Source organism: Leptosomus discolor, chromosome Z (assembly GCF_034619465.1).
Source record: "Leptosomus discolor isolate bLepDis1 chromosome Z, bLepDis1.hap2, whole genome shotgun sequence".
NCBI classification, from domain to species: domain Eukaryota; kingdom Metazoa; phylum Chordata; class Aves; order Leptosomiformes; family Leptosomidae; genus Leptosomus; species Leptosomus discolor.
In genome coordinates, this window is record NC_141419.1 from 83,154,331 (window position 1) to 83,168,076 (window position 13,746).

The 13,746-nt window shown below is 60.2% G+C and overlaps 1 protein-coding gene across 1 annotated transcript; it reads right to left on the reverse strand.

Moving 5' to 3' along the window:
* Window positions 1–2,011: 2,011 nt before the first annotated feature.
* Window positions 2,012–6,877, reverse strand: IL11RA (interleukin 11 receptor subunit alpha). Its single transcript, XM_086480180.1, has 12 exons — window positions 6,778–6,877; window positions 6,374–6,434; window positions 6,089–6,255; window positions 5,786–5,900; window positions 4,880–4,912; window positions 4,341–4,504; window positions 4,038–4,201; window positions 3,792–3,933; window positions 3,237–3,332; window positions 2,926–3,025; window positions 2,135–2,217; window positions 2,012–2,028 (listed from the first exon to the last, which is right to left on the reverse strand). Exons 1-12 carry the CDS (start codon window positions 6,875–6,877, stop codon window positions 2,012–2,014), a joined length of 1,242 nt encoding a protein of 413 aa, XP_086336306.1.
* Between the last annotated feature and the right edge of the window lie 6,869 nt (window positions 6,878–13,746).

Sequence of the window (13,746 nt, forward strand, 5' to 3'; positions counted from 1 at the left end):
CTTGACACTTGGGGACAGCACAGCTACGGGTTCCCGCTGCCTGTCATTTCTCATCTATCCACCTGAGCTTGCCTGCACAATGCAGGCACACATTCCCTTGTGGGTGGGCGAGGCTCCAGTGGTCTCTGTTCCCCCTGGCTAGCAGCAACCCCCTTGTGTTTGGAGCAGGATATGGGGTACAGAGCCACTGGCTCACCCTCTCTCCCATTTTCTGGCTGTTGTGCTCCTGCATCTCAAGCAGGCGCCAGCCTCTAAACCAGCACCAGGTGCTGAGAAAACATTGAGCTCAATTTGCAAATGCTGGAGCCACTGCTACGGGAAGGATGTCCCCCATGTTCAACAGTATCCTATGGACAACCATAGCCCTGATCCCCTCCATAGTGTCAGGGGAGCAGGATCTGGTGGTGGTAAGAGCAGGTTTCCAAGCAGAAAGGGCTGCCCACACCATGCTGGGGACCAAGGGGAGACAAGGGGACCATGACACATCAGAAAGGATACTGGCTTGGTTGGCTGCTGGGGAGCAGAGTCCATCAGGTGATGGCAGCATGACACTGCTGGAGCTGGCAAGTTCTGGGATGCACCTGGGAGAGGCGATGTGGCTGTTGGGCCCAGAAGCCCAGGCAGGATCTAGCATCTTATACCTCCCCAACTTGGTGACCTCCCTCACTTGCTCTGTGGAGGAGCAGCACACCATAGATGGAGGGCTGACCCCCACTTCCCCCATCCAGGGTGAATGCGCTCACCAGGAGCAGCGAGGGGCCGGGACTCCCCAAAGCCAAGCACCACCACAGGCAGCCTCCATGACCCCACACCCAGGGTGGAAGTGCAGGGGCACCCAGGTGAGGACAGAGGGGTCTGCGGGCACACAAGCCATTGCAAAAGGCACAGCCCTGTCCCAGTCCCCTCCAACCCAGTCCCCATGAGTATCCTTTTGGGTGCTCCCCCTCCTCCAGGCTGCCTCCACAGCCCAGGTTCAAGGGCAGCGCCAGGGCCCATCCGGGAGTGACATATCTCCCTGGTGGGGCAGGCACAGGGACCCACCCTGCACTGGCTCTGCTCCCTGCGCCGCCGCTGCCTGAATTTCCACCCAGCCCCATCTGGATCTTGTCGGGCTGCTGGCGCTGAGTGCTGGGGTCGGGAGGTGCCAACACATGGAAGCCATTAGAGGGGCCTGGTTGAAGCGTGGGGAGGGGGCCATATGCTGCGCGAGTGGGGCTGTGCAGAGGGTCCTGTTGCTGCTGCTGGGCTGATGAGGGCAGGGTAGATGTCCCAGGGAGCTGCCTGCATCCTCTTCTGGCATTCAGCAATGGCTGGGCCGGGGGTCTCTCTCAGCCCCTCCAGGCACCTGGGGAGGGGGCTGACCTGTTTGGGGACCAGCCCTGCTGCCTGTGCACCTCCTGCAAGGACCCTCTCCAGTCTGGCATTTCACCCAGTGCCACTTACCCCTCCCCTGGCCCAGCATCATCTGCAAGTGGGTCTTGCCTGGGCAGTGCCAACGCTATCCCCTTTATTGGCATCACTGCTCCATCCAGCCACAGCACGCGGGAGAGGGGCAGAGGGATTGGGGGGGGGGGGGGGGGGGGAGGGGGCCCTTCTGCCTGCTGGAGGCTGGTGTGGAGTGACGGGCAGGGCTTAGCACCCCATGCTCACCGATGCCCGGCACCCCTGGGAGCCTGCACCCATGGTCCCCCTCAACACTAGGCAGTGAAGTGGGACTGGCTCAGCATCTTTATCCCCATGTGTTTAGCAGCGCCCGGCGGTGGGGCTGGCCCATCGCCGTGAGTCCAAGGTGCCTCCAGCTGACTCCTGGTGGGCACTGGCAGCCCAAAGCTCCTGGGAGCAGAGCCTCTCTCCTTATGGTCCATCCTGCACCCCCAGGGGGCTGGGGGCTTCAGCAATGTCCACGGCCGTGGGGCGACCCAGGAGGCGTGGGGTCCTTGGGGGCCAGCAGTGGCATCAAGTCCCACGCGTGGGCGAGCGGGTTCAGGAAGCAGGGATCAGCCAGGGATCACTACAGGATCTGGGCCTCTATGGAGAGAGAGGGCAGGGGGTAGGGGGCGGCACTGACCTGGCCCCCTTCTCTGCACTCCCTCCCCTGCATTCCTCCCATTACCCGCCCTGCACCCTGACTCACTCGGCAGTGCCTTCAAGTGGGTGGCAGCAACCAAGAAGTTGTGGGGTTTGGTCTTGTCCTGGCCATGTTTCCTCACCCGGAGCCTGGGGACAGAGCAGCGGCAGCTGAGGATCCCGAGCAGCCCCCCTGGGCACTGGGACTGCCTGCATCCCTGGAGATTCTGCTCTGCATCTCCGGTGATTCTGCTCTGCATCTCCATCCAGCTGTGCCCAGCTGTGCCAGGACGAGCTGAGCCAAGCCCAGCCACTCCAGCAGGTCAGCTCCAGGGCTACAGCAGGAGCTGGTCACAAGACAGAGCAGGGCTGGGATGGGGACAGGGACCAAGAGCAGAGCCACAGAACGGCAAGGAGAGCCCAGCCATGACAGGATGAGAGGGGACCCAAGGACAGGACCAGCGTTCAGCGCCCAGATGCAGGACTCCCGGGGGGAAAATGCATATGGAGAGGTCTCTGTGCGCACTCCCCAGCAAGGCAGGAGCCTTTGGGGGTATGTTAGTAGCAGCATCATCTTTGGGGGATACAGAGAAAGGTCTCATGGGTGTGGGCTAATCAGAAAGACCCCAGGCAGGCTGGGCACTATTGAAGCTGGTGGGGTGTGCTGGGAAGAGGCATTGATGTGGCAGGGGGGGCAAGGGCAGCATAAACCTTATGGGGCTGGCGTCAAGCCTGTTTGGGCAGGGACTCCAGAGTAGGGCTGTAGGGACACGGGGCACTCCATGCCGAGGGTTTGGGGGCCAGAGTGGGATTGGGACAGCAATCATGCAGACCCCTCCCGCTCAAAACCCAACCTACCAGATGAGGATGGTGATGACAAGAACAGCAGCCAGTACAAAGAAGGCGAAGACCCCGAGGGACACCAGGACGGCCATCTTCTCCAGGGGGTCGCTGTGGTCTGGGACAGAAAGACTGTCACAGCTGAGGGATGCCACAGCCCCTGACACCCTGGGGACCCTATTGCAAGCTTCTGGACACCACAGCACAGCAGCCACACATGGGCATGGGGCAAGAGAACCTTCCCATTACCCTCAGCCACATGTGTGACCAGGCAGGCAGGGGCCTGCAAGCTGTCCCCACTCCTGCCCACCACTCCCAGCTCTACTCACTGATGGGCTCAGGGTTGGGAGCCTGGGAGGGCTCCTCGGCCAGGCTCTCTGGGCTGGTGTCAGTAGTGGTTTCTTCACTCGCCGTGGTGGCTGGTTCTGGAAGGACAGAGGGGATGGGAATCGCTCACCCAAAATCATGGGCAGCACCCCAGGGACCCACAGAGAGGAGCAAAGAAGGGTGTTCCTGTGCCCCAGGGGTCTCCTGAGCCCAAGGGTGCCCCAGGGTGTTACTGGTGCTCTGGGAATCCCACTCTGCTCTGAGGCTGTGGGGGACAATCCCCAAATGGCAGCAGCACGGCTGCAACCTGCTGTGGGGCTGCGACATGCTTTGCACCCTTGCAGCTCTGCTTCCCACCATGGATGGTGCACGGGACCAGTTTTTGGGTCGACTTTAAGGGATCCAAGGAGCTGAGACTTGCTCTAGGTCATATTTGGGGGAACGAGTGCTGTGGGCAAGGGGCTGGAGAGGGGCAACCCAGGGTGCTGGAGGGGGATTGGGGAGGGATGGCGCAACCCAGTAGGGATACTTGGGGCTGCAGCCTGTCCCCCTCGCACCTCTGACCGGCGTTGCTCGGGCCTCGGCGCTCCACTCGCTCCAGTTCCCCGCATCTAGGAAATCCTTGGCGCTGACTTGGACCACATGCTCCAGCCCAGCAAAGGCATCCGTGATCACCTCAGACAGGTTCACCGTCTCCACCTGCACCGGGCAGAGGGGAGCTGTAGGGCAGGCGGAGGCATCCCTTCCTGCCCTCCCTGGCCCTGCACCCACCCCGGCTTTGCCTTTCCTTGCCCACTGCTTACCACGGACCAGAAGCGGTGGATGATGGGCCGGTACTGGAGCCGAAACCTGAGCTGGAAGTGGGGTTCCTTGGGCCAGGAGGAGGGATACTTCCAGCTCACATGGAGCCGCCGTGGGGCCAGGGGTATGGGCTCCACCACCAAGCCCTCTGGAGGGTCCGGCTTAACTGCGTGGGAGAGGACAGGGAGTCCTTGTCACACCGGACTGACATGCAGAGTTCCCTGGGTTCCCTGCTGCCACCCAGGGCTGGATGCCTGGGGGATGAATGGACACTGGGACGGACCAACAGATGGATGGGCACTCACTGATGGCCTGCATGGTGACATCGAGGAGGCGGAAGCTGGAGCCCAGGGGGTTCACCTCGGTGATATTCAGGCGGTAGGAGCTCCAGAACTCTGACCCGTGGACGGTGCAGGTGCCGGGGTGAGAAGGATCCTGCAGGCATGGCCCCACGTGCCCGTTCTTGTTCCTGCAGATGGGGAGGCAGGGTAGCGACATGTCCCTCCCGCCCACCGTGCGCATTTCCCTGGTGCTGCCAAGGAGAGGCCATGTGAGGAGAGCCCCATGTCAAGAGCCTGGTGGAGGAGGCAACCCCTGTCACGGTTCAGCTGCCCACACCCCTCCAGAGCATGACCGAAGGGACCCCCATCCCAGCCCCACAGTCCCTCCTGGGAAGGTCCCTCCTTGGGACAAACCTGTCCCCCAGGCCCCCAGGCTTAGGTAGCTGGCTCCCCCATGGGGACCCCCAGGCCTCACTTTGGGGACCCTGCTGAGGACAGTGGCAGAGCCTTTGGGACAGGGGCCAGTCCCCGGGGAGCAGGACTGGAGTGGGAGTCAGTCCTACCTCCGCTTCTCTTCGCCCGTCAGCAATTTCTTCCTGCCACAGAGAGAGACAGAAAAGCAGACGGTGAGGATGAGGGGACAGCGTGCAGACAACTCCACCATGACCCAGAAGAGGGACAGGGGTCTCTCCACTGCAGAGCAGATCCCCCACTCCCACATTGATGCACACAGGCAACACGACATGGGGGATAGAGCTAAAACCGTGCCCACCCCTGCCAGCATCAGCCTGGCAGATGGAGCTGGGGTTCCCAGGGCAACGAGATGGTGGGGTGCCCAGGAGGGTCTTCCCTGGAGGACATCCCTCCCCTGCCTGGAGTTTCATCATGCAGCAGCAGCAAAGGTATGGAAACACTATAGAAGCAGCTCCCCAGTAGCTGGCTTTGGCCTCCCCCTACAGCCCCCAAATCCCCCACTGAGCCCCTGATGCTCCACACAGCCCCCTCCCTGCCAAGCCCCCCAGCCCCTGGCTCCTGCAGCTTTCAGCAGGGCTGCGCTTTATGAGCTCCGGCTGACTTCAAAGCAACCCGCTAATTTGGCCTGCTGGGATAATTAGAAGCAGCGATGCTGTCAGGGCTCCTTTCATCCCAGAGCATGCCGAAGCGGTCGGCGGCTTGCAGATGTCCTGTTTCTTTTTTATAGCCCCTCTAGTGCTGGCAGAGCTGCTGGCGGGGAGGGAGCTTGCCTGTGCTGGCCCCCCAACACTGCTGGGGGGTCCCCCTTGGAGCAAGCAAATGCTTGGTGCTCTGCTCACCACCAAAACATGACCAGGGTGCAGCATGGTCCTTGCGGCAGGAGGTGAACCCAGGGTGTGGGCTGGATGACCAGCAGGATTTGGTGGTTATCCTTGACTGGGACCCAAGGCTCACCCCGTAAACCCCCCAGCCCGTGCCCTGTAGGGATACATCACCTGTAGGTGGTGATGTATCTGGTGGGGAGGAAGGTCTCCACACTGGAGGTCCAGGAGCAGGAGAAATTCTCGTAGTCGGATGCTCTGCAGGATACAAAGGGGACTCCCGGCAGGTCTACGGTCCAGAAGGAAGCCACAGTAAGCAAGGGGTCCCCCATCCTGCAGCCTAGCTGGCATGCAAGGACCCCTGTGTCACCACAAAGTCCCCTCTTGGCAAAGCCCTGCCAGGGGTGTGGGCACTGCAGGCCCATCCCGGTGGGGCCACACACCTCCTGTACCCCAGCCCGTGGACACGCTACTCACACCCCAGCCGCAGGGACACGGCATGCAGGAGGCCACCATCCTCGCTGTGGCAGCTGTAGGTTCCCGCGGTGGCCAAGCTGGCATGTGGCAGCACCAGGGCTCCCTGTTGGGCGGCTGCACCCTCCGGCAGCACCGCGGCACCTGCCCGTCTCCATTGCACCGGTGAGCTGGGGAGGAGAAACCGGGCAGGTGGCATTAGAAGATGGGTACAGCGGGGTCACCCCAGGCCTGCCCTGTAAACCACCTCATCAGACAAATCCCCTGGTTTGCATGGAAAAGACCTACCCGGTGTGGGCACCGGCGCACGACAGGGTCACGTCTGTCCCCACCTGTCCGTACTGCACACCTGGAGGGACACACACATCCCCAGATGGGTGTTAGCACCCTGTGCCACCCCATGCCAGGGCAGGGGATCAAGGTGGGCAGCTTGGAGCTGTATTGCCTTGGGAAGCTGGGTGCTGGCTGGCGGGGCGGGGGGGGGGGGTCTTGCTTCATGCAGGTACCACCATGGGGGACTGGGAAGGGCTGGTCCCAGCTGGGGCTGGCAATGGGCAGTACAGGGGGACACTGGCCAGAGGACACCCATTGCCACGGGGTTGCGTTTCATGTACCCGCTGACTGTGGTACGTCCGTGCGTACCCACGCCTGGGACATAGTGGGGCTGCGTGAGGGTTTGAGGGGGGACTCACCTTCCTCTCCCCAGCCCTCGGGGACGGCGAGGGAGGCTGACACCAGGGCTGCCGCGAGGAACACCATCACCCTGCCCAGGCCTGGGATGGAACTGCGCATCTGGAGGAGGCACAGCAGGGAGGGAGAGGGTGTTATCCCCTGCAGTGGGGCGGACAGCATGGTCCACAGCCCAAAGCATCCCTGCAGGACCATGGACCCCACACCTCCCTCTCGTCTCACCTCACCCAGCCGTGGACAGCATAGGGACCATACTGCCAGGACCCCAGCCGGGACAGCTGGCAGGATCTGTGCCACTGTCACAGCCAGTCCCTGGCTGCGAAGTAGTTGCCATGCCTGGAGCGGGGGATGCAAAGGGCAAACACTGACCAGGAGCTCAGCACTGCATGGCTTGGTGGGATTAAGTCCTCTTTGCCATTTCAGTCCTGTGCCGGGAGCCCTGGCTGGCTCCCAGCCCCATGGTGGTCCAGAGACCTGTGCAACTGGAGCGGGAAGGGACAGAGGAGAAATTCTGGCCTCTATTTACGTGGCAGGAGACAGCAGTTAGATCTGAACAGGCTCACATAGACAGGGAGAGCAGGTCTGTGAGAGCTCAGACTATACTGAGAGTGGGGCTGGCTGGGTGTCCTGAATCACTGTCTATCCCTGCACCCGCTGCAGGGCTGGTCCATGCAGGTCTGTGCCCTTCTAGACCATTTGGGGTCTCTGGACCCATGGAGAACGACCCTGAAATCCCTTTCTCCCACCCAGAGATCACCAGTGGGTCTGGGGCAAGAAGCGCAGGGCATGCTGATTCAGGGATGTGCACCCAACTTCCCACGGGTCAACCCCAGCCACAGACTGGGGTCTCCTCACCATAGTACAGCCAGCATCACCCGGTCCTACCCAGCCAGCACTGCCCTGAGGTATCAATCCCAGCCTGCATCACCCTGCACATATCAGCCAACAACTTCCCGTCTGTGCTAGCCAGCATCACCCTGTCCACCCTAGCCAGCACTGTCCATCTGCGCCAGCCAGCATTGCCCTAAGGCATCTGCTCCAGCCTGCATAGTCCTGCACATATCAGTCAGTGTCACCCTGTCCAAACCAGCCAGCAGCACCCTGTCTGTGACAGCCAGCATCACCTCAGGGCACCTGTCCTGGCCAGCATCACCCAGTCCATATCAGCACCATCACGCTGTCCCTATCAGACAGCCCCGCCTGCCCCAGCAGGCACAGACAGCTGAATCATTTCTCTCTGGAAGACCCCTTGCCCATGCCTCACAAACAGGCAGTCCTGTTTATTTACACCCATATTGTTGGGCTCTGCTCCTGGCTGCAGGCAGGTAGGGGCTGAGGGCACAGGAGGAAGTGAGCTCCCTGCCAGCCCCAAGCATAGGCTGCAGCTCGTGGGCATAAATCTATGTCCCCCCTGAGTCACTCGGGTTCAATAGCTGAGGGGCTCCAGGGAGGGATGCTCTAGCCCTCCAAAGGCACCCCAGAGCAGCTGCTGGTTCATCTCATGCAGGCAAGTGCCCATGGCTGCACACCAAACCACGCAGTGAAGGAAACGAGAGCTACAAGTGATGTGCTGCAACCCAGCAAGTGCAGGAGGGAAGGCATGCAGCACCCTGCATCAGCCCCGTCCTGAACATGCCAGGCAGTCTCAAACACAAGCCCCAAACATAAATAACTTCATAAGACTGTCATAAGCTTTTCCTACCAAACCACCCATAGAAACATTCCCAAGAAACATCAGCTAAAAGGGCTCTGCCAAAACTATGCTGGTAACTAACTGGGAACATTCAGCCCAAAAGTAAAATATTTTGGTGATGGAAAAAAAAAAAAAAAAGACTTAAAATACACTTAGAAGCAGCAACCAAAAATAACTCCAAATACCACGTGGGCCAGAGTTAAGGGGACAGTGCTGGGGGTGGTCAGGGAGATGGAAGAGTGTGTTAGTGTGGAGAGAGAGAAATAGTTTTAAAATAAAATCATTTATTCTCCTGACTGCCCTGGGTTTTCATGCAAACACTGTGGAGGGTGAAGGCAGAACTGCTGCACTCATTGCTCACTGTGCCGCTCTGTGGCAGGAGGACACGCTCTGGATGCTGGCTCACTGCTGATGTGAGTTTGTTAGGTCTCAGGGCCACTGACTGGTTCAAGCTCAGTCTGGAAAAACGACCCTGCAGCCACAATGCTGAAGGCCATCTTTCCCTGCACAGATGAGTAAGGAGCTGGACGTGCGGCATGCTTTGCAGCCAGCCACTGCTAACAGCCCCAGGGAATGGCATAAGCCCTGCCAGGACAGCCTGCCTGCAGGTTGAATTTCCAACAGACCCAGAGGCACCCCAGACCCCTATGCAGTGGCAGAGGGCATCTCTGCAGACCACATCCCCAGCTGCATCCCAACCCCTGATCTCCATGGCGACCCCCCCAGTGGTCCTCCACTGCCCACCCTGAGGGCCACCCCACATCCTCCCACCCTTCAGCACTCTCTTTCCGAGGCCTCTGCCCCAAGCTCCCCATCCCTAACCCAGCACCCCATGAGCTCCCCTGCCTTGGATGGGCTCTTTTGGGCAGCTGCCGAGCACAGCACGGGGGAAAGCAGAAACGAGCTCCCCCGGGCACACACATTGGCTTAGTAAATGACCCGCCTGAGCACTGCCAAAACCTAGCCATGACCGAGCATCACCGCAGAGAGAAGAAACAGGGCAAGCCCTTCCTCGCCTGCCCAAAGGCCACAAACAAAAGGGGAAGGAGCCACAGAGCAGGGGAAAACCCGGAGCGCTGGCCTGCCCCGCGTGCGGCGGCGTGGCAGAGGGCCAGGCACTCTGGGCCAGGCAGTGCTGCAAACCAGCCTGCCCAGAAAGGATCCCCTTAACTTTCTGCAACCAAACTCCCTCGCTGAGGCAGAAAACAGGCTTGCAAATAAATGCACACACACGTGCGTTGCCACACCACCTTCCTTAGTGGCTCTGTGCCCCCACGGACAGGCACACAGGCAGGGAAAGCATCCCTCTACGCTTGCACCAGTGGTGACGCATCCCAGGGACAGGGAGTGCTGGCGCAGTGGTCCTGGAGCCAAGCCGGGACAGAGGGAACAATCAGAGCTTTTCTTCCTCCCTGCGTGCTAATCCTGGCCCGAGAGGCGTCTGCCACCCGCCCGGGGCTGGGTAACCTCCCATGGCCACGGCGGGGGCAGAGGGACCCAGCCCAGCCTGGGACTGTGGCTTGGCTCCAGCAGGGAGGGCAGCAGCGGTGGACTCTGCTCTTTCAGCATGGGATGCTCTTGTCACCGGCATGGCCAGGGTGCCCAGGCTGTGTGCGGCACCTGTGGATGTGAGCCAGAAATGCAAGGTGTCACTCTCCATCCTGCACCAATCCTGCTGTCCTGCTGGGCATTATCTGAGCTCATCCAAAAGTTTCTGGGGAGCTGCAGGGAGAAATCTTGCCGTGAGCCCCTTCCTGCATCCAAACTGAAACACTGAGAGCCAAAACATCCCCCAAAATCACAGCCACGTGCACCAGCACCGGTGCCCACATGCGGTGTAACAGTCCCCCCAACACAGCTGCTCTGTGCCATGCCCTGTCACGTCCTGGCAAAGCCCAGCACAGATTCCTGGGGGAGGCCAACTTTCCATTGTGCTCGGCACTTTGAAAGACAGTGGGTTTGGATTTTGGTTTTGTGTTTTGTTTTTATTTTTTTTTTTTTGCTTTGCTTCATTTGAAGTTGCTCTTCAAAGGGAATGAGCTGCACGCAGAGCTTGGGGTGGCAGCAGGGGATACACAAGGAGACGATGCTGTGCTGCAGGGCTGAAGATGGCAGCGGGGAGACACGAGATGGTCCCCACCAAGCGCAGAAAGCTGCAGTGCCTCCTAACCTCTCCTCAGGATGGTCCGGGGCAGCATCATTGCAATAGAGATGCGGCAAATAAAACAACCCAAGAGCACTTCACAGCTCTGCCCGCCGTGTGCTGGGCCCTGCTGGAGTCACCCACCTGCAAAAAGCCACTCTGCAACGGGCGATGCCCAACGCTGTCCAACTCAACGCCCCAGAGATGGCACCACACTCCTGCCCCTGAGCTGGGGGGAGCATCCCTGGCCCCGCACCCCAAACCCTCCTCTCTGCCAGTGCCCGCTGTGTGAAACACGACCTGTGGCCAAGGGCAGTGGTGTTTTGAAGCAGCAGGAATTCCCCTCTTCTTGCTTTCCTGTGGGGTTGGGAGCACAGTGCCTCACTAACCTCCTCTCCTCCTGGCAGACCCACAGAAGCACCGTGTCCTACTCTCAGGAGCCACGGCATGGCCTGAGTCCATTCCCATGGCCACTGACCTGCCCAGAAACCAGCCAGCGTTCCACCCCTGCAGCATCAGTGACCTCCATCATCACATCAACATGCACCTTTGGGGTGGGGGGGAAGCATTGACCCTGCTGCTAGGATGGGTCCCCTGCAACCAGCCAACCCTGTCCCCTCAACGCCGTCGGCACACTCTCATCTGCTAGGTGCCCAGAGAAAGCCCAGCAATGGGTGCTGGCAGGGAGGGAAGCTATGTGACCCACCATCTCCAGGGCCACCGAGGCCATGCATAGTCCCCAGGACCACCACCAGCACCCAGGGCCAATTCCTTGCTTGCCTTGGGCACTGCTAGGGTGTCGCTCCCTGAGGCCAAGGGGAGAGCCCTGCTCGCCGTCCCCAGGCCCTTTGGTGCCTTGGGGACCTCAAAAAGGGCTGCTTTTCTCTGTACCCCTTCAGCGGGGTGCTGAGCACCCACGGGCCCCCATGCCTGCTATGCAGGGCACCATGCCAGGCTGAGCTGAGCCAGCACACACACATGCACAACTGCAGCCCATGCAACCCCAGCACACCAGAATTACCCCAGTTAAACCAGTAAAACCAGTTGCAGCCTTTCCCTGTGAGGCCAGTGCAGTCCAATAAGCCCCACGCTCAGCCTGAATGCAGGGCTAAATCCAGTACAGTCCCAGTGTGGGGATTAACTCAGGGCAGCCCGAACATGGGATTCTACCCCATGCAGCCCAGGAGCAGGATTAAATTCCACTTAGCCCAGGAGTGGGACTAAACCCAGTCTAGCCCAGCAGTGGAACTAAACCTAGTGCAGTCCAAATCTGGGGTTAAATTCAGTGCAGTCCAAATGCGTGGCTAAATCCAGCTCAGCCAAAATGTGGGGTTAGACCCATCGCAGCCCAAACACGGGGTTATGTAGTCCAAATGTGATGTGAAACCCAGCACAGCTCAGGAGTGCAGTTAAGCCCCGTTCTGCCCAAACATGGGGTTAAAACTTAATCTCAGCCCAAACACAGGGGTAAATCCCAGAGTCGCCCAGGAACCAGTTCATCTCCACAGTCAGGTATATGCACATCTCCATCCAACCCAGACCAACCTCCCCATGACATACCCTGGTGATGCCCAGCTGACCACAGCCCCAGTGGTATCCAAAGCCAAGCCCAAACACCCCCCCACCCCACCCCCTTCATATCCCGAGGGTCACCTCTCTCCTCTGTGGGGCCAGCAGCTGCTAGCAGGGGGGGCCGGCGGCCCACCACACACCTCAGCATGCCGGCAGCGCCATGGAGGTCAGCCTCTGCTCCTACCCCGTCCGGGAAACTCCCACCCCAACGCCCCGATTTCCGCTCTCCCCTGCTCCCTCCCAGGGGAAGGAGAAGTCTCTGGCTCCCGGTTGTAACCGGAGGCATCAGCAAGGGCCAAAACAGCGAGGGCTCTGTTAGCAGCCAGCAGCCCCGACGCCACGCCAGCTGGCAGCGTTACATTCAGAGCGGGGAGAGAAGGGCTCCCCCACCCCCCGTCCCCCGTCCCCATCCTCACACTCCTGCCCCGAAGCCATGTGCTGGAGAAATTCCTAAAAATAATCTCTCGGCTGTAAAGAAACCCACCAGCGCTCTAGCTGTAGCACTGGTGGGTTGCTTTACAGCCGAGAGATTATTTTTAGGATGGAGAGATGCAGACGTGGGGGGCTGTGTCCCCATTGTCCTTGGCACATGGTCGCGGGACGGGGACAGGCACGCTGCTGGATCCGAGGACACGGGTGGGACCCGCCAGCAGGGAGCTAGGCCACCCTGTGATTAGAGCAGGGTGGGAAAGGCTTTTCCTGTCCCGGGAACACTTTAGGATTTGGGATATTTTTCTGCTTCTGGGCTTAGCCCATCCTGGCAGAGGTTTCAGTGAACCCACAGCTCCCAGCACCATGGGACCAGCCTGCCCCCCAGCATTTCACTCCCCCAGCAGCATCTGCATTGCCCAGAAGAAGCTCCCCCCATAAGCTGACCCTGGAGCTGATAGAAGAGCATGTACATCCACATATGTAGGGGACAGACACATGTATGTACATACATGTGAATGCCCCACACAATCCCAGCTCCTCCTGATGCTCCTGATGAACTCCAGCCTGGAGCTGGGAACTCTGAGCAGGAGAGAGGCCCCACAGCAACCCCCTACCCGGTCCTCCCCCCATCCCTCCCCGTGCTCCAAAGCTGGCTGGTGCCTGGGAGCCTGCCTGGGAGCCATCGGGCTCAGCTCCATCCCCAAGGTACGAAGGTGCCCAGGTCAGCCAAAACGCTGCCTGGCGGCAGGGCCAAAATAAACAGCTCACCATACGCTCCCTCAGCTAGCAATTTGCTGTCACTCCATTTGCAAAACAAAATCCTTTTTGGGCTGGAGAAGGATTTTCAGGTGTCACTAAGGGCCACCTGCGTGGCCAAATAAAGCCACCACCAAAGGGTGGCCCGTTAACCCTTTGCACCCCACCGGCAGTGTCCCTGCGTGGAGGGGAGGATGGCAGTCACAGATCCCTGGCAACGTGTGACGTGGGGATGCCAGAGCCAGGCTCTGGCACCTGGTGGGACGACCACGGCCTGTCTTCTGCAAGCTTGGAGGCTATCCTGCCTGCTTTGCTGAGGGGAGGCACCCTGGGGGATATAGCAGGCTCACACGGTAGGGATGGAGGCTGGGGAAA

What these genes read in the sequence shown, in the direction of transcription:
- IL11RA (XM_086480180.1), bottom strand. Translation starts at nt 6,877, where the DNA reads ATGCGCAGTTCCATCCCAGGCCTGGGCAGGGTGATGGTGTTCCTCGCG. An exon ending in CGTGTCCCTGCGGCTGGGGT is followed by an intron (nt 5,901 to 6,088) that starts GTGAGTAGCGTG and finishes TCTGGACCGTAG; the next exon opens with ACCTGCCGGGAGTCCCCTTT. An exon ending in CCGAGCAACGCCGGTCAGAG is followed by an intron (nt 3,333 to 3,791) that starts GTGCGAGGGGGA and finishes CTGTCCTTCCAG; the next exon opens with AACCAGCCACCACGGCGAGT.